The sequence below is a fragment of the Quercus suber genome, unplaced genomic scaffold (genome assembly GCF_002906115.3).
Source record: "Quercus suber isolate HL8 unplaced genomic scaffold, Cork oak 2.0 scaffold_97, whole genome shotgun sequence".
NCBI lineage: Eukaryota > Viridiplantae > Streptophyta > Magnoliopsida > Fagales > Fagaceae > Quercus > Quercus suber.
The window spans coordinates 1,180,625-1,203,294 of record NW_027069562.1 but is presented as its reverse complement, the minus strand read 5'-3'; the positions used below and the strand labels follow the sequence as shown (position 1 = coordinate 1,203,294).

General features: G+C 36.0%; 2 protein-coding genes and 1 long non-coding RNA gene across 5 annotated transcripts; 1 reads left to right on the top strand and 2 right to left on the bottom strand.

Annotated features, from left to right (window-relative positions):
* Positions 1-2,973: 2,973 nt before the first annotated feature.
* Positions 2,974-5,681, top strand: LOC112019019 (monooxygenase 2). Of its 2 annotated transcripts, XM_024051556.2 has the most exons (6): positions 2,974-3,280; positions 3,540-3,686; positions 4,140-4,205; positions 4,319-4,481; positions 4,771-4,999; positions 5,176-5,681. In XM_024051556.2, exons 1-6 carry the CDS (start codon positions 3,048-3,050, stop codon positions 5,679-5,681), a joined length of 1,344 nt encoding a protein of 447 aa, XP_023907324.1. In that variant the 5' UTR covers positions 2,974-3,047. The 2 variants fall into 2 exon arrangements, with proteins under 2 accessions (XP_023907324.1, XP_023907325.1); XM_024051557.2 differs by lacking the exon at positions 2,974-3,280 and having other exon boundaries at positions 3,595-3,686; positions 4,132-4,205.
* A 68-nt stretch (positions 5,682-5,749) lies between these two features.
* On the bottom strand, positions 5,750-8,080 carry LOC112019020 (uncharacterized). 2 transcript variants are annotated; one of them, XR_010629471.1, is made up of 3 exons: positions 7,628-8,076; positions 5,922-7,089; positions 5,750-5,827 (listed from the first exon to the last, which is right to left on the bottom strand). It is a non-coding gene; the product is annotated as an uncharacterized LOC112019020 (long non-coding RNA). The 2 variants fall into 2 exon arrangements; XR_002883642.2 differs by lacking the exon at positions 5,750-5,827 and having other exon boundaries at positions 6,811-7,089; positions 7,628-8,080.
* Positions 8,081-12,125: 4,045 nt separating this feature from the next.
* On the bottom strand, positions 12,126-12,590 carry LOC136068061 (uncharacterized). Its single transcript, XM_065774712.1, has one exon. The coding sequence runs from the start codon at positions 12,588-12,590 to the stop codon at positions 12,126-12,128; it is 465 nt and encodes a 154-aa protein (XP_065630784.1).
* Between the last annotated feature and the right edge of the window lie 10,080 nt (positions 12,591-22,670).

Sequence of the window (22,670 nt, the reverse complement as noted above, 5' to 3'; positions counted from 1 at the left end):
CTGATTCGTTTAATTATGAAGCCTTTTTTATTTTATGCCATGCACAACATACTAAGTTAGAGCTTGGGGACCATGGCATGCAGTAACCTTCCTAGAATGTTTTAATTTTCTCTTGCGTTCAAGGATAATTTTAGTAAAATACATGAATAGGTCCCCTAAAAATATTTATATTAGACATGATCTTATATTATAATCTTTAACTATAAATTTTTTTCTTTTTTTCTAATTTCACTCCCCAATTTTATAATCTATCTATTCTACTATTTAAGAGGCTTTCAAGCTGGCTCTAAGCTATGAATTTTAAGAGGAATAGCATCAATTAGTCTAAAATTTTTTGTTTATTTTAGACTAAGAACCTACTTTTTCTATTTTACACACTCACTTCTCAAAATCATCCACATCAGCTCATCTATTCTACAATCTATTTTATTTAAATAATCAATTTTCTTACTTTTTATATTATTTCTCTCAACTATTCTTTTATCCTTTCTGAACTAACACATACACGGATACACAATGAGAGAGAGAGAGAGAGAGAGAGAGAGAGAGAGAGAGAGAGAGAGAGAGTCTCTCTCTCTCTCTCTCTCTACCCATTTTTGAACACAGATTTTTTGCTACATCCATGGACAATCCTTTGCTTAGATATCCTCTCCCTCTCTACATCTGGGTAGATCTCCTCTTCCTCTCTCCCTTATGGTCAAATTTCTTCTACCTCTGTTCAAACCTCAAGCATCCATCTCCGTCACAAGCACCAATCTACAAGCACAGAGACTCGTTCCAATTGACCCACAAAGACAGATATCCACCACAAACGTCGAGAGCTGTTCCAGTTAACCCTTAAGCACCAACCCACAACCACAACTTCGCAACAATCTTCTCTATGTCTCTATTGTGTGTCCATATGTGTGGGTGTGTTTGATTTTCCTTTGATTTTGTGGTTGGGTTATTATGTATTGCAATTATGTGGTTGTGGTGGTGGTGGTAGTTGGGTGGTGGTGGGTTGCAGTGGTAGGCGGACAGATTGATCAGTTGTAGAGAAGGAGAGAGTGAGATGGAGAAGAGAAAGATTTTGGATTGATCGATGGTGGATTGATTTCTTCTTTCTTACTCCTTTTTCTAGATTGAAGAGGGTCAAGGGAAGGTAGAGATTCTATATTGAAGAGAGAGAGTTGACAAGGGTGAGAAATGAGAGAGAGAAAAAAATATTTAAATAATCAAATACAAAGCTACAATAACCGTGCATATTTGCACGGTTATTATAGCAATTTTGGAAATGCACAATACTATAGAAGGGCTAATGTGGGTAGATTTTGAGCAAAAATGTGTAAAATGATGCACTTTTTCTATTATAGAATGACTGGTGCGAGTGTTCTAAGTTTTGAATATTCCAAAATATTCCCTCCCTAATCACTTATAGGTTTTTAATTAAGGGGATAAATTCGTAAAATAAAAGTCCTCGATTTAAAATCTCCCACTAAACCCACGTTCTTCGTAGTTTACAACATCCTAATCTCTTATTCTTTATCTTTTTGAAATTGAAATAGACGTACTCCGTTTTATGTTCAATTTAAAACTCCTAAATTTTAGTTAAATTTTTGAGAAATTGTTTTGAAAAATTATTTTCTAGTGTTTTCTCAACCCACAAAATTGCTTGGCACTCATTTTCTATTACTATTTCTCTCAAACAAACAATTTAAAAAAAAATAATAATTGCACAACCCATTCAAAACTTGCAAGACCAAACAAAATCAAAGCTGCAATCCAAATTTGATCAAAAAGCCCAAAAAGAAAAAGAAAAAAAAAATCTAATACAGTGGATCTGGATTATACACCATCAAGTCAAATTGGACTAAGGACATGTGCCATTGGAATCAAACATGAGCATGGCACCTCGACTAACCACACCATCCTCATGAGACTAAGAGGATGGGGTGGTTTAGATCAGAGAGAGAGAGAGAGAGAGAGAGAGAGAGAGAGAGAGAGAGAGAGAGAGAGAGAGACTCTCTCTCTCTCTCTCTCTCTCTCTCTCTCTCTCTCTCTCTCTCTCTCAGAGAGAGAGAGAGAGAGAGGATTATTTAAATAAACAATGACTTTGCAAATTTATTCTAAAAACAAAAAACACCTCAAAAGATGTTTTGAAAAAGAAAAATGTTACATCCACAATATTTTCACAAAAAATCCTAGGTTATTACTAATAAGTTGTTATTGATTCTAATTTGAATCTACTATTGAAATTACTTTTTTGTCCACCAATAACAACCAGTAACAATTTGTCACTTAAAATTTGTTATGTAAGTATTGTGAAAATGTCGTGAACATAACATTTCTCTTTCAAAAATCCTCTAATTTTTGGAAAACAATTTTTAGAATTCAAAAACTAAACATGTCTACCATTGGTAGGTCCCACCGTTTTTTATATTTAATTCAAAAAAAAATTCAAATTTAGCTACCTAACAACTTCGAAGAGTTTAGAGAGTTACAATGGCTCTCTATATATATAGAGTTAGTGTGGCAATTTGATTTTCAAACCCTCAAGTGACGCTATTAATGGTTCGTTTGGATTGAGGAGGAAGGAAGATGAGTAGAGTAGAATTAGCCCAAAATTAGTATATTTTTAGTCAATTCTACTCTACTTTCTTCCACTTCCCCTCTCTCTCTCCTCAGTCCAAATGGGCCTTAGTGTTGGAGCTGGAATTTGGGTGATGCTTAGTAAAAAAATGAAGAGTAAAAGGAAGGATATTGTAAATGTTCTTATAAGTTGCATGTATACATTTTTTGTGTGCGTACGTTATTTATAAAGAAAGTTACACCATCCTGCCTGCCCAACAGTTTAGGCCCAACGGGCCTGCTCCTCTCACGTTATTTACGCCCCTAACTTCAAAAAGGGCTTTTGAAATCATTCCCCAGGAAACAAAAAAATAAATCACAAATAATAAAGCGTTTTATGGTCACCACTCGTTTCCATGGCTGGCCAACCTTAGACTCTCTCTCTCTCACTCTTAATATCACACAAACTTTGTATAGGCATAGCCAACCCCGAGCAACCAATGGCTACCAGCTATTCCTATGTTCTGTTTCTAAAGTCTCCTCGCTCACCACCTTCTTTAACTACACCACTTTCACATAACCAATCTTGGTTTCAATCAAGAATGATCAGAAGAACTAAACCCATTAGTACTGTGCTATCAGTCATCAAAGCTCAAACCAATGTAAGAAAGGAGGATATTGTCATCGTTGGAGCGGGAATTGCTGGCCTTGCCACCGCCTTGTCCCTTCATAGGTTGGCTTTTTTTGAGTTACATGTTTTTTTGTGTTTGCTTTCTCTGGTTCACAAACTGTACTAAATTGTCCCTACAAAGGGCTGGTTGGAAATGGTGTGTTACAATTCTTTTGAAATTAATTCGATAAAAGTTAATCATTTTATTGTGGAATGAAGGGTGAAATGATAGTCAGGAAATCACGTATATGTTTTTGTACATGCTTCTGGTATAGCTCTGCAAAATTAGTGCCAAGCTAAATTTTCTTAATTTGAATATCAGGCTTGGACTTCAGTCATTGGTGCTTGAGCAGGCAGAATCACTTCGAACTGGTGGAACTTCACTCACCCTTTTCAAGAATGGGTGGCGTGTGTTGGATGCAATAGGAGTAGGAAATGATCTCAGGAGACAATTCCTTGAAATCCAAGGGTATGTGTAATGTGTTCATTTTCGGGTTCAATGTCACTCATCAATGACTGAGTTCGGTGTCAAATTTTGCATTATTCAAGCTGTGACTAGGCTATCAGTTTTAATACCATCATCACTTCATTATCCTCATTATATCCACAGTTAGCCGTAGATATCATAAGTCTGGTATTGCTCTAGCACAAATACGGAAATACCAATTATAGGTTGTTTATATTAGAAAAGAAAGGCATGACTCTAATATCATGTTAGAATTTTTGTTATAATTGTGAGTGAGAAGAGAAAAGAGAGAGCAAGCGAAAACAAGAATAAACAAGAATTAACGTAGTTCGATATGACAACCTATGTCTAGAACATAAAGCCTTAGAACAGTTACATCAGTTCTATGCGATACTATTTGTCACAATTATAATTCAAGATTTTTCCCTGACCTTGTCCATGGTATCAGCTGTGCAGGATGGTGGTGAAGTCAGAAGATGGGACGGAGATGCGCTCCTTCAAATTCAAAGATGAAGATGAAAGGTATGAATTTTCTTTCATGTTCTAGGAAGTATCATGAAACTACTTTTTCCCCCTAGCCATGCGGGAAACTCTCTTTGTTCCCGTCATTTGGTAGTAATTCTATGGTGGCACAGCCAAGAGGTCCGAGCTGTGGAAAGAAGGATACTTCTGGAGACTCTAGCCAATCAGTTGCCCCAAGATGCAGTACAATTTTCGTCGAAGCTGGCCAACATTGAAAGAAGTGAGAATGGTGAAATTTTGTTGGAACTTGTGAACGGGACTCGATTATGTGCAAAGGTACTTTGCCTATTACAACAAACCTCAAAATTTTCTGACTGCCTTAATTTAGGCTAGCTATCTATAACCATTCCACAGAGGCTGTTAGAATAATAATGATATGCAACATTTTCTATCCATTTAAGTTTTAGGGACAAGTTCTAGTTTCTGTATCATTTCCTATCGACTTAAAATTTTGGACTTGCGTGGTATAAGCTTGCATTTCTAGTATAGTAACTTGCTCTCCTATATTGCCAATTATCATATATAATTACGAAAGTGTGAGTTATCATCTGAGTCTTTCCATCAGGTCGTGATTGGATGCGATGGGATCCGATCTCCAATAGCTAAGTGGATGGGGTTCTCTGAACCGAGGTATGTTGGCCATTGTGCATTCCGTGGGCTTGGATTTTATCCAGAAGGGCAGCCATATGAACCAAAAGTGAATTACATATATGGTAGAGGTTTGCGTGCTGGATATGTTCCAGTCTCTCCCACAAAAGTCTACTGGTTTATCTGCTTCAACAGACCATCGCCAGGTCTATTTTGCATTTGTTATGCATTAGCCTATTCTAGAGACACTTCTAAAATGCCAAAGCTGAAGATTTTGATAAAAAGAATATAAGTGTTCCCACTTAGATTTGGATATTGTTACAAAGCACAATCTCGAGTATCATTAAGTTCTTATAATGATCTGAAACAAATCTTAATGCAGGTCCAAAAATTAGTGACCCATCTGTGCTAAAGAAGCAAGCTAAAGAACTTGTAAGGAACTGGCCTTCAGAACTATTGAGCATCATTGATCTTAGCCCTGATGACACAATCATTAGAACACCACTTGTTGACCGTTGGCTGTGGCCGGCCATCAGCCCTTCTGCTTCAGATGGCAAGGTTGTTCTAGTTGGAGATGCTTGGCATCCAATGACTCCCAATCTTGGGCAGGGTGCTTGTTGTGCATTGGAGGATGCAGTAGTTCTGGCCAGAAAGCTTGCCAATGCAATCAAGTCTGAACCAGCATCTGTAGAAAGCGCTCTTAGATCATATGGAAGTGAAAGATGGCCCCGCATCTTTCCACTAACCATACGTGCAAATATTGTGGGTTCAGCTTTGCAGTGGGAGAATCCAGTTGTGTGTTCTGTAAGGAACAATGTTATTATCCCTAAGATAGTTAGGCTTGGACCATTGTTGGAGCATACAAATTTTGAGTGTGAACCCCTATAGAAGGCAGAATATTTCATAGTCACGGCAGTAAGACAAGATTTGGGGCCAAAGACTAGAAAGCTCCTGCCTTCCTTCCCATTTAAACCTTGAAAACCATTGCTGCTTTGTAATCCTATGTAAAGAGACTCTTACAAACTTCATTATAGCTGTAAAAACACACATTTGAATAAATTAGCATTTGGTAGACATAAACAAAGTCCTGCGGACATATAGGATCTTCTTTATCTTCACAGTACTCACATTTTGAGTGTGATCAAAGAAAAATGTCTTAGATGTAGGACACGTTAGTGAAGGTTGTTGTGGAGATAAACGCCTTAGGAAGACTCCTTGAGCAGTTAATATAACAGATAGAGACACATTTAACTCAAAAGACTCAAGCTTAATGGGTATGAGCTCAACTATATTATATAAATCACTCATTTTTCACATCATTATTCAATGTGAGACTTCACTCATACGTGTATATCCAACTACGGTCATACACTAAGGAACAAGAGATCGAGAATTGTATGCAGAACATATTAGATATCTAAGCTTAAGACTGAATACAGATAAATAGACTAATATGGAGATGCTGCCATGGGAATCTTACAACAGGGAAAAACCTGTCCCCGCCACACATACAACCCATCATCTGTTTCTCTTTCGAGGAAGAGCACCCGTTTGTCTATTATCAACAGGTATTGGCAATCTCAAAACCACTAGGTTTGCCTTGTTTTAGGAGCGTGTGCCTCTACCTACTGGACATTACTCGAAACCCTATTGGAAGTACAGTAGCACCAGGAGTATTGATCTGTCAAATAATCTTGTAAATAGTTGTAAAGGTAAATGGTTGAACATAAGCCTCTGCATAGCCATAGTAAGCCAGAATTCAGGGCAGTGCAACGTACTAAAAGGTGATCAGGTGGCTCTCTCAGCCTAAATTCAAGCCATCAACTCTATTCCAATCAAGCAACTGCCAATTATGCATTCTAATCTCATCTGAGCAAATTGTTGTTCTTTAAGAGAGCTACAACACATGCATGCCATTACCCCAAATAGATGCGAACTTTTCTCAGCATAGTAATGGAATCGAACAGTGGTTTTAAGATAGAAATGAAAGTTATAGTACGAAGAAGCACATTGAGAATTGCATAAACTGCACAAAAACCAGTGAAACTTTATTGAAAATCATGACCCCTCCCAAACCCCACAAAAGTGGGAGCTTTGTACACTGGTAATACGGTACAACCTTTTATTTATATCTTTTTGTTCATATAAAGTGGCAAACATAGCACTTTTACATCTATGAATGAGCATAGTAATCTTGTCAAGTAATGTTGTGGACTTGTAATGTAAAACTTGTTTAGATGAGTAGTTGAAGTCAAACTCCAAGTTTGGGACGAAGTTAATCTTCAAGACCTCAACTCTGCCAACAATAAAATTAACTTTAATTAATCAATTAACAACTGTAGTATAAAAATATAGACAAGAGAAAGCTTAAATTTTTCATAATTTTAACCCTTTAATTCTACATTACCATGTGCAACTTGGAGAGTAAGGACAGGGATGGCTTCAACTATATAATACGACTTTGTAAATTTCTGCACGGATTAGGATCTATAGTTTTCAGATGAAATTCCTTTAATAATCAACAATTAAACAAACATTGATTATCCCCATTTTTGATATCTATTTAAATTATTGACGACGTGACAATATCCAATATACTGATTTCAAAATGAAGGGATAAAAGTTAACCTAAGAACAATAAAAGTAAATTACACATGTGCCCAATAGATCTTGAACATAATAATAATACTTTTATACATGAAAAATTGGTGTCATGTAAACTACAGCTCCATCAACAAACAACAACAATAACAAAAGCTGATAGGATAATAATACCAAGTAATTGGTCCACTGTAACAAGAGTAATAAAACAGGAGACAAAAATGAATATATACCAGGGGTGGAGAAGAACCAGAGGATGATGGCGCAGAGGAGGAGAACGAGAGGGATGAGGTGGACGGCGGACTGGGCGGATCTGAGACGAGAGAGTTGTTTCTGGGCAACGTGGGAGAGGGGGTCGTATGTGGGTAGTAGTAGTTCTTGTTCTTCTTCTTCTTGTTGCTGATCATTGTCTGAGGAAGAAGAATAAGTTTGTGATTGCGATTGCGATTGCGATGAGAAAAACTCCGAGGAGACTCGAGAAGTGCTTGACGACCTGTGCATCTTCTATTCTGTTCTTCTACTTGGCTTGCAAGTTGCAACAGAGAGAGAGAGAGGTAGAGATTCTCTTTGGATAAAAATGGAAAGTGCGTTTGATTTGTGCTCTTCCTCCTCGGTCGTCCAAACTAGTTGTCCCAACTCCCCAACTAGGCAACGCAACTTCCACGACGGCACGGGTTTTTTTTTTTTTTTTTATAAAATTGTAATTTAATAAAAAATAAAAAATAAAAAATAAAAAAAAAAAACTAGAGAAACTTTTTTCCTAAAATCAGCATACTCTCTTTTTAAAAATATCTTATGCAAGTTTAATATATTTTTTCTTAAAAATTAGCTCATACTAAATCAGCAATTTACTCATTTCAAATCCTAAATTTTAGTTTTTAAAAAATTCCTTTATGTGTAACCTCACTAACAATAGATAAATTCAAATTAAAAAATTACATTAAACTCAAAATAAATAAATAAAAAGTTTCATCGTAAGTGCGGAACGCGTGTGATGAGACTAGTATATATAAAAAGATTATATCATAATTGAGCTATAAATTGTGCATCAAATTTTACTCCCACTCACAATCCCACACATTAAAAAAAATGTTAGATATAATATTGAATAAAAAATGTTAAAAAGAAAGTAAAATGGATTTTGGTTATAACTCAATTCGTACCTATTTACACACACAGAGATTTAAAAAAAAAAAAAAAAAAAGGGGGTGAAACATTCAAAATAATAAAATTAGGACACATCCTTCATGCTTAAACTATTATTACTTGTGATTACTTAAAAGTGTTATATTTTATTATAGAAAAAAAAAAGTCTTAAAATAATGCATATAAACAGAGTGAAGAGACATAATTTTGGTTTTTTCTTTTTTTCTTTTTAATTCAACTATGAAGATCAACAAGATAAAAGGGGACGAATATTGTTACTAAGAGCTACGATTCCTATCAAAGGAATTTCATCTTAAAGAAATCGATTTTTTTTTTCTTACCATAACAATAAGGGGAGAGGGAGATTCGAAGTTCAACTAGTATGCAAATACTTTTGATAAGAAAAGAAAAATTCTAAGCACACATAGTGCTATCATACTACTTTTATAACTTTAAAAAAATAAATAAAATAAAAAGTTATAGCCAAAGTTTAGTTACAAAATTAGTTGAAAAGGTTTCAACCTTACTCAATATCTTTTTATTGGAGGTGATTTTTGACAAATCCATTATTGGATTATGTAGGGTCAGTTTTTGCGGCCCAAGCCCAAGGAAGTATGGATTCGGAGCCCACAGAGCCCAAAACAATAAATTTTGTAGAGCGTGGGTGAAAGGGCTAGGCTAATAATGAAAATAACAGTATTAAACGGCAACACCAATGGGAGGATTTGCATTAATGTGTTCCCGGACTAATATGAGTGCTCTGTCCGAAGAGGTGCTTTTCATTGAGAGTAGGATTACAATTCCTGGAGCTACCACAATCAAATATCTTCTTTTTTCCTCCCCCTCCTTCTTTTCTCCCTTTCTTCCTTTATATAGCGCTGCCTTCTTACATCTCCGCCGTCCACTTGTTCATCATCCAGGCACCCATTTGAGTGCAAGTCCCATCACCCCACTTTTAGCCGTATGTGAGTGGCGGTAGCTGAGAAAGCACTTGTGGTGGTTGAAGTATGCCTCCTTGATATTTCTCTGTTCCCGTTATCTTCATGTGTGTCCGAGGTTCCTCTCCCTCTAGACACTTGTCAAACAGATCATTTGAACCTCCCATGCTCGTGTTGGGTCAAACCTCTTCGGATCCGAGGATGTTGGACTACTCGGGCACATGATTACCTCCTCGGATGGCACACGTGCTCGTCTCAAGGCATTCCCCTTTGACGTGGGCCTCTGACTGAAGGTCACACCTCCTCGGACGAAGAGTGTTCCTCATTCAGGGCCTCGGGCCCAATAAGTTGGGTTGGGTTTTTCTCCCCCCACAGATTATATTTGGTTCTTCTATCCTACATGTTTACCAATTTCTAGAAAATTAAAGATCAATAGTTATGTCATTAATAAATTGTTTAAATTACAAATGTTTGTAATTTACAATTATGTATAAAATATAAGATTATAGGTCATACAATAAATAATATCTAATTAACACAAAATTTGACATGAGCATTAAAAGCGTAAATAACATCTAATCTAACAGTTAGATTTTCAAAATATATAATAATATTAATGATATTGAGTAATGTTTTAACCTTAAGTTACAACCAATTTTGTTGTTAAATTTTGTCTAAGAGTTATATATGTTTTTAGAGTTTAAACTCACAAGAGTTAAAAATTCTAATTGTTTGGCATTTATGTTTTTTTTAAGTATGCTTAGAATCTGAATTGATATCCAATATTTATTAACTCTCTCCATATAATTAGCAAATAATTATTGATAATGATAAAATAATCTCAAGTTCCTAAGACCTCATGATATTTATAAGATTTTATATTCGAAATTTTTTGCCAATATTTTGGTATCACCTCTATAGAATTTCTTCATATAATAATATAGTATATATGGAACAAAAGAACTGTAAACACCCGAAGAAAATAAAAGAGGGCAAGGTACCCTCGATTGAAAAAAAATAAAAAAAGACAAATAACATTGTTTTATTATTTACTGTCCGAATAATCCCAGCCCCTTTCTCTCCAACTTCTAAGCCACCGTTTTTGAATGTTGACTTCTTTCTTTGACTTCTTTCTTCTTAAGGAGATGAAACACTGTCGTTTTGTAGTGTGCTTCCGATCGTAATACTATACAGACTAGTAGACAACAGTATACACCTCGTTTACGCGATGAAGGAAGCATGAAGCAACTAGGCAACAGGCTAACATATGTTCCTGGCCATCGAAGGAGGTTTTTTCTTTTTTTTAAGTGACAGCTGGCTTTTCTTCATCAAAGAAGCTTTTTGTTTTTGGGTCAAAATTCATCAAAGAAGTTAAACCACGCGTCTACGTCAATATTGTTTGAAAATGTCTAAAACACCCTCTTTTTTAATCCTTTAATTGTACTCACTCTCTCTCCCCCAAGATTCCAATATAACGTTTATCTTTAAAAAAAAAAAAAAAATCCTTATTCAATTAAATGAAATTTTATAAATATTATTGTACCTCTACCATTATTATTAAAGAAAATACTATATATTTTACTATAAAGTTATTACAATTTGACATGAAGATTTAAGTAGTAATTGTTTCTATAAAATAACGTAATAATTAGTGTCGCATCAATTACATAATAAGTAAATTTCAATTTTTTGCCAATATTATTTGACTTGAAATAACATTTTAATTTTCATAAATATTAAATAATATTGTTTTAATTGAATTCAATTGTAATTAGAAATATAGCACACTTTGAGCTGTATTGGTCAATTAATCAAATAGTTGAATTTAACTTGAGATCTTGTTTAAAAAAAAAAACAAAAAACTTGAGATCTTAATGTACAACATCTAAAGAAAAAGAAAAAAAAATGGATACATTTTTCATCCCTAAACTTTAAGTATTTACAATCCAGAAAACATAACTAATAATATAATCAATCCAAAAATTTTCCCTTTTTTTTTCAAAATTAATTTTAGAGAAAGCAATCGTAAAGAGAGGGGTTGATCATTGCCCCAACTGATGCCGCAGGTGGCGTAAATGACCTTGAGACATTGGTTGTTCGTGGTTGAGTTGGCGTTAAATGACCTTGAGATAATTGTAGTAACACCACTTTCTTTTCTTTTTTCTTTTTTTTGAGAAACAAGACAACACTTTATTCAAACTTGACAGAAACTTTTGTCCACCAGTACAAGTTGTTTCACATCATAGGGTATGTCATCATACCAAACCTTAGACCATTTTTAGTAAATTTATCAAATTTTTATCTGATTTAAAGAATAGACAATAACTTTTATTTTTATTTACTCACTTTTTCAAATACATATTTCAATAGATTCTTTATTTCATTCTCTATCACATTTAAATATTATTTCTTCATTTATTATTTATTTTTTTTAACAACTACACATCTTCCAACATTTTTTTATTTAACACTTAATTATTATAATTGGAAAAAAAAAAATTGAAGAATGAACAGTAGTCCATCATATTTGATGGGCTAGTGTTCATAAGCCAAAAAAAAAATTAGAATATTTTACTTTTACATACACTATTGGAGATGCTCTTACTGTAGAAGTACTTGGCTAGCTTTGCCAATTTGTCAGTCAGCACTACCACTCCTTTAACATGTATAAAAGAAAAGGAATTAAAAAAAAAGCCAAGGTTCTAGCATTGTCAACAATATGGCCAAAGGAAGCAAGACACGTAAAGTCAGAGTTGATGGCTCTAATAATCGTTTTTGAGTCGCCTTCAAAGACCACCTTCTCTAGCCTAGCATCCCTCACAAAGGAGGCTGCCCTTCTGCATGCAATTGCCTCCACATCTTCTATTGTTGCTGGTAGAAAGGAACTCTCAGAAAGTGCACCGATTACCTCACCATTCGAGTCCCTGATGACCACGCCAATACCTGCTTTTTGAAAATCTTGGAATACGACTCCGTCAAAATTTGCTTTGTAGAAGTTACTACATGGTGGTCTCCAATTGTTGGGAACTTGGTGAAGCTCTTGGTCCCGAACAGGTGAGTCAGTTGGTTCATCGATTGTTTGAGCTGCTTGGTATTCCTGAAGCCGTTCCATTGAGTCCTGATGCAGTCTCGAGTATGGTAAGCATGGGGTCTTCAATCTACTGACATTATGATTGTGCCATATGCTCCACGCTACAAAAGCGAATCTCTCCGCTAGGCGTTGGTCTTCAATGTTTATGACACCTAACCATAAGTCTCTGAAATCCACGAACTGGGTAGAGCTGTGATCTAAGACATGGTTCTTTCCACCAAACTTCTTTCAAGACTAGACAACCCCATAACGCGCGGATTATGTCCTCCAACCCCTTGGCAAAGGTCACAGGTGCTGTTTCGGATCACTTTCCTAGTGTAAAGGTTCTTCTTTATGGGTAGCGATTTGCGGCATGCATGCCAGAGAAAGCGTTTTATTTTGTTTGGGACCTCGAGTGCCCAAGTGAACTTCGAAAACCCGCTATGTTCTGTTGGATCCGATGGGCCAACGCTGGGTTTTCTGCCAACAATTTATATGCACTTCTTGTCGAGTATCTCCCAGATTTTGTCCTTGTCCATATTAGCTTGTCTGGTGAAAGGCGTAAGCTGAGAGGGATGCCTAAGACTATTCTGGCCTCATGGGGATAAAATTCAGAGCGCACCCTATCTTCATCCCAGCGAGGGCCATTTTCATCAATAAGTGAACATACCAGAGCGTTGCATGGCAGGTTACGTTGTGGAGTGATAATGCGGCTGGAGTGATTGTCAGGCAGCCACTTGTCACCTCGTATACGGACTTGATGTCCATCTTCAATGTGCCAAGTTAAGCCTTTTTGTACCACTGATCTCGCTTGTACAATGCTTTGCCAGGCGTAGGATCCATTGAGCTTGACCTCACTATCCAACACAGAACAATTGGGGGAAATTTTTGCCATAAAGACTTTGTAAAATAAGGATTCGGTGTTGTGGATGAGCTGCCATACTTGTTTCCCAGTAGCGCGAGATTGAAGTTTTCAATATCTCTAATGCCCAAACTCCCTTGGCACTTTGGTAGGCATAGTTTGTTCCATACTATCCAATGAACTTTTCGTGCTTTCCCTTATATCCACACCAAAACTTCCGAATTAGTGACTTAATATCTTTGCAAAGACTTTTTGGGAGTTTGAAGCATCCCATTGTGAAGGTTGGCATTGCTTGGAGAATGGATTTTATGAGGACTTACCTACTTGAGACAAAAATCTTTCTTTCCACCTTGGATTTTATACCAAACTCTTTCTCTGATATAGCTAAAGCTCTGTTTTTTTGCTCGTCCAACAAAGAAAGGTAGACCCAAATAATTTTCAAATTGGGAAGCTACCAGTGCACTAAATCAATCTGCAATCTTGCTTTTGGTTTGTTGGTTTGTGTTTGTGCCAAAAAACAATTGCGTTTTACTCAAATTTATCTGCTAACCCGAGGCTTGTTCATATGTTGCAAGGATGTCCAAAACTATGTGGCACTCGTTATCATTTGCATGGCAGAATAGCAAGCTATCATCGGCAAAGAACAAATGAGACACTTTTGGGCCTTCTCTACATAAGGATACTCCTCGCAGCATTCCTCTATTTTTTGCTTGCTGTATCAAGGCATGGAAGCCTTCTACACATAAAAGAAATAAATAAGGAGATAGAGGGTCTTCTTGGCGGTGTCCTTTACTAGGGTGAATCATTCCATGTGGTTCTCCATTTACCATAATGGAAAAAGATACAGACCGAATGCAACAGCTAATAAGAGAAATCCATTTTTTGTCAAAACCCAAACATTCAATGATTTGCTCCAAATAATTCCACTCAACCTTGTCATATGCCTTGCTCATGTCAAGCTTCAAGGCCATTAATCTCATTTTGCCCTTTCTTTTATTTTTGAGGTGATGTAAGGTCTCAAAGGCAACAAGAATATTGTCAGAAATAAGGCGGTCTGACATGAAAGCACTTTGGGTTTCAAAAACAATCTTCGGAAGAATTTTTTAAAGCGATTGGCAATAGTTTTGGATATGATTTTATACATGACATTGCAAAGACTAATTGGGCAGAAGTCTTTTGGACTTGTTGGGGATTTTATTTTGGGGATGAGGGAGATAAACGTGTGATTTATGTTTGGTGGCATCACACCGGAATTTAAAATAGATAGAGAGACATTAATCACATCTAATCCAATAGTACTCTAATAAGATTTAAAGAAAAGTAGGGGCATACCATCAGGACCAGGTGCCGTCATTGGTTTCATCTGTTTTAAGGCTTGTTCTACCTCAACTGTTATGAAAGGTCAAGTGAGTTCATCATTCATCTGTTGCATCACCTTTGGTTCAATACCTTAAAGAATTGGTCTAGAGGTGGATGACGTGCCCAATTGGAACAAAGTGCTAAAATAGCCCAAGAACGCATCACCGATCTGTTTCTCTTCTTCAATTATTGCACCATCATCAAGAACTAGTTTGGATATGTAATTCCTTCTGTTTCTTTGATTTGCACAGTTGTGGAAATAACCCGTGTTCATATCCCTTTCCTTGAGCCACTGTACCCTTGACCGTTGGTGCCAAAGACAATCTTCTTTCACCATCAAATCATAAACCTCTCCTCAAAGGGTTTTGACTTGGTCATGGTTGATGCCAACCATAGACAATGCTTCCACTTGGGCTAGAAGTTTTTTCTTTTATTGCAACAATCGCCTAATGTTTCCAAAAGAGTGTTTACTCCAAGCTTGAAGATTTGATCAGCATGAGTCTACCTTTCGCATAAGAGTCTCCATCGGGTTTTCTAGTGAATGTCCAGCCCAAGCATTTTTTATCACTCCCTCGCAGCGTTCATCTTTCATCCAGACTGCCTCGAACCGAAATGGTCTGCCTTTTTTTGTAAAATCTCATGTTCTCATGATTCGATCAAACCCACAGGGGGCAATGGTCCGGGAGAAAACCAATAATGTGATGCACTTTGACTGTTGGAAATAGTTGAGACCATGATGTCGTTGCTACTCCTCTGTCTAACCTGATCCACGTAACCACACCATCAAATTGATTATTACATCAAGTAAAAGGAGAACCAACATACCCCAAATCTCACAGTCCACAAAAGTCTAGAGCTGCTCTGAATCCTGTCATTTGTCCTTCCTTGCGTGGTGCAACTCCTGTTTTTTCTTTCGCTCTCACAATCTCATTGAAATCACCCACGCAAAACCATGGTAGGTCCATTTTAGGCATAGATGCTTTAGCAGTGCCTAAGAGTGTTCCTGGTTGGCTGTTATTGGATTTCCGTAGAAACCAGTTAACCGCCAAGCGTCATCCACTCCTAGGTTGATCACTGCGTCAATGTGAGAGGGAGAAGACTCTTGTATGTGTAAGTCAGTCCCATTCTTCCAAAAGAGAGCTAAGCCGCCCCCTGTATTCTATCTTGGGACAACGTGAATGTTTTCCGGCAACAGTTCAGAACAAAGATTTTTGATGAAGCTGTCCTTTGCTTTTGTTTCCATGAGAAATACTATTATCGGGGAATGCTTCTTCACCAACTCGGTGAGTTCATGAACTGCATGTGGTCTCCCCATTCCACAGCAATTCCAACTTATACAGTTCATGGGGCTCAGCGGGGCTAGACGCCAACCACCACCATTGTAGAGGAAGTAGGGGTTTCATCATTTCTAACGGCTTGCTTCTTCGTAGGGCGTGGGTCTTCTATCTGTCGTGGCTCTCTTTTGCTCTCTTTACCATTGATACCCCATTTGGGGAAATTTCTATGTTGTTGTACTTTGATTTTATTGGTGTGTACTATGAAAGGCCACGGCCGAACTCCTAATTTCTATTAATGCATCCAGTTTACTAAGAAAAAAAAAAGATTTACCACACTGTTACGGATGGGAAAGAATGAAAGAGAAAAGGATAGGTGGAAGCTGTTTTTTTACTACAACGGAAAAGAAAAGGAGTAGAAAGCAAAGGGAAAAAGAACCAACTGATCCCACATTTGTTTTCAGCCCAATTTGGGTGGAAATGGAGGGAAATCTCCAGTAAAAATGTGCAGCCATACTATTTAACTTTTTGTGGATATGCATTTTTTTTTCCCCATTTTCCTTCTTTTTGCAAAGGGAATGCATGATATTTCTCTTTTCCTTTCCCTTTTCCTTCCTATTTCCAATCATATATGGTAGAAATGTTTTCTTTTTCCTTTCTTTCTCATTTCCTTTTTCATTTTTCTCTTCTCTTTTCTTCCATTTCCAGCAACTAAATATAGTGCTAATCTTTTTAGGGGGCTCATGTCCCTCTTGGTCTTAAAATGGTTCTATTTCTATCCCTTATTTATTGTGTGTATATATATAAAATATAAAAATAAACATTAAATAATATTAAAGAGGTAATAAGAACCTTTGAAAAGTTGTAAAATTAACGTTGTGTTGATTCCCCNGTGTTCATAAGCCAAAAAAAAAATTAGAGTTTAAAGAATCCATTAGAGTAGCTTTTTTAGTCTCATTTTCTATAATAAAGAATATTTTACTTTTACATACACTATTGGAGATGCTCTTACTGTAGAAGTACTTGGCTAGCTTTGCCAATTTGTCAGTCACAGCACTACCACTCCTTTTAACATGTATAAAAGAAAAGGAATTAAAAAATAAAGCCAAGGTTCTAGCATTGTCAACAATATGGCCAAAGGAAGCAAGACACGTAAAGTCAGAGTTGATGGCTCTAATAATCGTTTTTGAGTCGCCTTCAAAGACCACCTTCTCTAGGCCTAGATCCCTCACAAAGGAGGCTGCCCTTCTGCATGCAATTGCCTCCACATCTTCTATTGTTGCTGGTAGAAAGGAACTCTCAGAAAGTGCACCGATTACCTCACCATTCGAGTCCCTGATGACCACGCCAATACCTGCTTTTTGAAAATCTTGGAATACGACTCCGTCAAAATTTGCTTTGTAGAAGTTACTACATGGTGGTCTCCAATTGTTGGGAACTTGGTGAAGCTCTTGGTCCCGAACAGGTGAGTCAGTTGGTTCATCGATTGTTTGAGCTGCTTGGTATTCCTGAAGCCGTTCCATTGAGTCCTGATGCAGTCTCGAGTATGGTAAGCATGGGGTCTTCAATCTACTGACATTATGATTGTGCCATATGCTCCACGCTACAAAAGCGAATCTCTCCGCTAGGCGTTGGTCTTCAATGTTTATGACACCTAACCATAAGTCTCTGAAATCCACGAACTGGGTGTAGAGCTGTGATCTAAGACATGGTTCTTTCCACCAAACTTCTTTCAAGACTAGACAACCCCATAACGCGCGGATTATGTCCTCCAACCCCTTGGCAAAGGTCACAGGTGCTGTTTCGGATCACTTTCCTAGTGTAAAGGTTCTTCTTTATGGGTAGCGATTTGCGGCATGCATGCCAGAGAAAGCGTTTTATTTTGTTTGGGACCTCGAGTGCCCAAGTGAACTTCGAAAACCCGCTATGTTCTGTTGGATCCGATGGGCCAACGCTGGGTTTTCTGCCAACAATTTATATGCACTTCTTGTCGAGTATCTCCCAGATTTTGTCCTTGTCCATATTAGCTTGTCTGGTGAAAGGCGTAAGCTGAGAGGGATGCCTAAGACTATTCTGGCCTCATGGGGATAAAATTCAGAGCGCACCCTATCTTCATCCCAGCGAGGGCCATTTTCATCAATAAGTGAACATACCAGAGCGTTGCATGGCAGGTTACGTTGTGGAGTGATAATGCGGCTGGAGTGATTGTCAGGCAGCCACTTGTCACCTCGTATACGGACTTGATGTCCATCTTCAATGTGCCAAGTTAAGCCTTTTTGTACCACTGATCTCGCTTGTACAATGCTTTGCCAGGCGTAGGATCCATTGAGCTTGACCTCACTATCCAACACAGAACAATTGGGGAAATTTTTGCCATAAAGACTTTGTAAAATAAGGATTCGGTGTTGTGGATGAGCTGCCATACTTGTTTCCCAGTAGCGCGAGATTGAAGTTTTCAATATCTCTAATGCCCAAACTCCCTTGGCACTTTGGTAGGCATAGTTTGTTCCATACTATCCAATGAACTTTTCGTGCTTTCCCTTATATCCACACCAAAACTTCCGAATTAGTGACTTAATATCTTTGCAAAGACTTTTTGGGAGTTTGAAGCATCCCATTGTGAAGGTTGGCATTGCTTGGAGAATGGATTTTATGAGGACTTACCTACTTGAGACAAAAATCTTTCTTTCCACCTTGGATTTTATACCAAACTCTTTCTCTGATATAGCTAAAGCTCTGTTTTTTTGCTCGTCCAACAAAGAAAGGTAGACCCAAATAATTTTCAAATTGGGAAGCTACCAGTGCACTAAATCAATCTGCAATCTTGCTTTTGTTTGTTGGTTTGTGTTTGTGCCAAAAAACAATTGCGTTTTACTCAAATTTATCTGCTAACCCGAGGCTTGTTCATATGTTGCAAGGATGTCCAAAACTATGTGGCACTCGTTATCATTTGCATGGCAGAATAGCAAGCTATCATCGGCAAAGAACAAATGAGACACTTTTGGGCCTTCTCTACATAAGGATACTCCTCGCAGCATTCCTCTATTTTTTGCTTGCTGTATCAAGGCATGGAAGCCTTCTACACATAAAAGAAATAAATAAGGAGATAGAGGGTCTTCTTGGCGGTGTCCTTTACTAGGGTGAATCATTCCATGTGGTTCTCCATTTACCATAATGGAAAAAGATACAGACCGAATGCAACAGCTAATAAGAGAAATCCATTTTTTGTCAAAACCCAAACATTCAATGATTTGCTCCAAATAATTCCACTCAACCTTGTCATATGCCTTGCTCATGTCAAGCTTCAAGGCCATTAATCTCATTTTGCCCTTTCTTTTATTTTTGAGGTGATGTAAGGTCTCAAAGGCAACAAGAATATTGTCAGAAATAAGGCGGTCTGACATGAAAGCACTTTGGGTTTCAAAAACAATCTTCGGAAGAATTTTTTAAAGCGATTGGCAATAGTTTTGGATATGATTTTATACATGACATTGCAAAGACTAATTGGGCAGAAGTCTTTTGGACTTGTTGGGGATTTTATTTTGGGGATGAGGGAGATAAACGTGTGATTTATGTTTGGTGGCATCACACCGGAATTTAAAATAGATAGAGAGACATTAATCACATCTAATCCAATAGTACTCTAATAAGATTTAAAGAAAAGTAGGGGCATACCATCAGGACCAGGTGCCGTCATTGGTTTCATCTGTTTTAAGGCTTGTTCTACCTCAACTGTTATGAAAGGTCAAGTGAGTTCATCATTCATCTGTTGCATCACCTTTGGTTCAATACCTTAAAGAATTGGTCTAGAGGTGGATGACGTGCCCAATTGGAACAAAGTGCTAAAATAGCCCAAGAACGCATCACCGATCTGTTTCTCTTCTTCAATTATTGCACCATCATCAAGAACTAGTTTGGATATGTAATTCCTTCTGTTTCTTTGATTTGCACAGTTGTGGAAATAACCCGTGTTCATATCCCTTTCCTTGAGCCACTGTACCCTTGACCGTTGGTGCCAAAGACAATCTTCTTTCACCATCAAATCATAAACCTCTCCTCAAAGGGTTTTGACTTGGTCATGGTTGATGCCAACCATAGACAATGCTTCCACTTGGGCTAGAAGTTTTTTCTTTTATTGCAACAATCGCCTAATGTTTCCAAAAGAGTGTTTACTCCAAGCTTGAAGATTGATCAGCATGAGTCTACCTTTCGCATAAGAGTCTCCATCGGGTTTTCTAGTGAATGTCCAGCCCAAGCATTTTTTATCACTCCCTCGCAGCGTTCATCTTTCATCCAGACTGCCTCGAACCGAAATGGTCTGCCTTTTTTTGTAAAATCTCATGTTCTCATGATTCGATCAAACCCACAGGGGGCAATGTCCCCAAAAAAAAAAAAAAAAAAAAACGAATGGGAGACTAACTTGAAAAGATAAGAACAATAACAAAAATAAAAACAAAAAAAAAAATCTCACTCTCAATTATTCAACCTGTGATATGCAATTTAATTACTTAAAAGGAAAAAAAAAATTTGAATCCATGTTTCTATTGTTCACTACTTGATTAGGATGCGATTTTCATCTTAAAAAAAAGAATAAATAATATGAAAATTCTTAGGGCATGTTTGGTAGACTGTAATAGGCGCTGTAATGTAATAGTTATTCCTATGATTTAGTTATTTTTTAGTTTGATTATATTTTTATTACAAGGAATAATCATTCCTTATGAATAATTATTGTTCAAAATGAGGAATAACTATTTTTCTTTAAAATGTTGTATTAGTTATTCATTAGTTAGTGTAATAATTTCAAAACTTAATATATTTCCAAATAAATAAACTTTCCACATACATCTAACAATTATAAAAATAAAAAATCATAAAAAATAACACATATCTCTCTTAAATTTAAAAATAACCATTTTTAAGGAAATATAATTGTATGAGTAAGAAATTTCCTAAAATAAATGTCAAGCTTCATTCTAATGTTATAATTCACAACCAAACTAATGAATAGGTTTAGTTATTATATTACAACGCATTTTATTCCTAGTAATAAAGATTACAATTCCTGTTGTAATTCTTATTCAGTGTATCAAACGTACCCTTAGTTTACATTGTACTTGCTATGTAAAATTCTTTTGCAAATTTTTACATTGTTGTGCACATTTGTTTACTCTTGGCATTTGTATGAGATGCTATTTTATGATTCCAAAGAATGTTGAAAGGTTCCCACATTTGGTTGCAAATCATACAAGAGAATTAAATTCCATGAGTATCTAGATTCTCATTTAATCCACTTTTTGTCCATGATTTATAGTTTATATTTTGCTTCTCATAAGTTATTTTGAGGAAGATTAAAAAAAAAAAAAAAGACTTAATGTTGTATTTACTAATTAAATGGTATTTTAGGAAAGCATCTTATATTCTCCGAATTTTTATTAGATTCTAAATCAAATAAACATAGAAATAGTTATATTCTTAGACATCAAGATTGCTTGACATCACATTCTCAAAAAAAAAAAAAAAATGCTTGACATCACATTCCTAAGAATCTAGATGCAAAGGATAATGTGGATTCCATGTACCAAAGGCCAAGAGTTACATTGCTAGTATAATATAAACATATAATTATTCTAATACAATTTATATAATCTATATATATTAATAGGTAAAGCTTAGAGAAAGTCCAATTAGAATTTTAAATTAGAGTACAATTTTGTCCTATGAGTCCTAAATTATTTATTTTTAGAGAAAGTTTTAGAATCAAATATAAGATCACATCATAAATATTCATCTAAATGAGTTATTGAGTAAAACAACCAAAAAGTATAGAATAAATGAAGTGTAAAAAAAAAAAAAAAAAAAAGTGCTTCACAGTAACTAAAATTATAAAACAACCAAAAAGTATAGAATAAATGAAGTGTAAAAAAAAAAAAAAAAAAAAGTGCTTCACAGTAACTAAAATTAAGAAGTAATAAATAAATGAAAAATTAATAAATAAATATGGACAACTTACATCTTATACCTAATAATATTCTTATAAGACTTTTTAAAGAGTTAAAAAAATATATAAAATTGGCTATCAATAATATTTAAATTATATATATAGGAATTATACTATATATGCATCTTATTCTATATTTTTAAGTGTATTCATGCATATACATGGTATTACAATCTAGTAGTAATAATAGAGAAGTGTTACATCTATAACATTTTCAAAATAATTTTACAACAAATCTTTGGTGGCATGTTGTTATTGATTTTAATTTGAAGTCGTCACTAATAGCAAGTAACAACCTGACACCTAAAATTACTTTTTTGCCTACCAATAACAAAAGTAATAATTTGAGACCTAAGATTTATTGTGACTGTTATGAAAATGTTGTAAATATACCATTTCTTGTTATTATATCTTGCAAATCACATTTTTTGCTATTTCACGTTGCACACCTGGCAACTCTCATCATCTTGGCAAGTGCCAACTCCGAAAGAAATCACATTTCCAAGATGCAATTTTTAAAAAATATACAGTTTCCAGCGATTTATTTCACAAAATTTTAGTATTTTAAAATTAAAATACCAGGTTTTGCCTAAATTACCCCAATTATGTTACCAGCCATAGCTTGG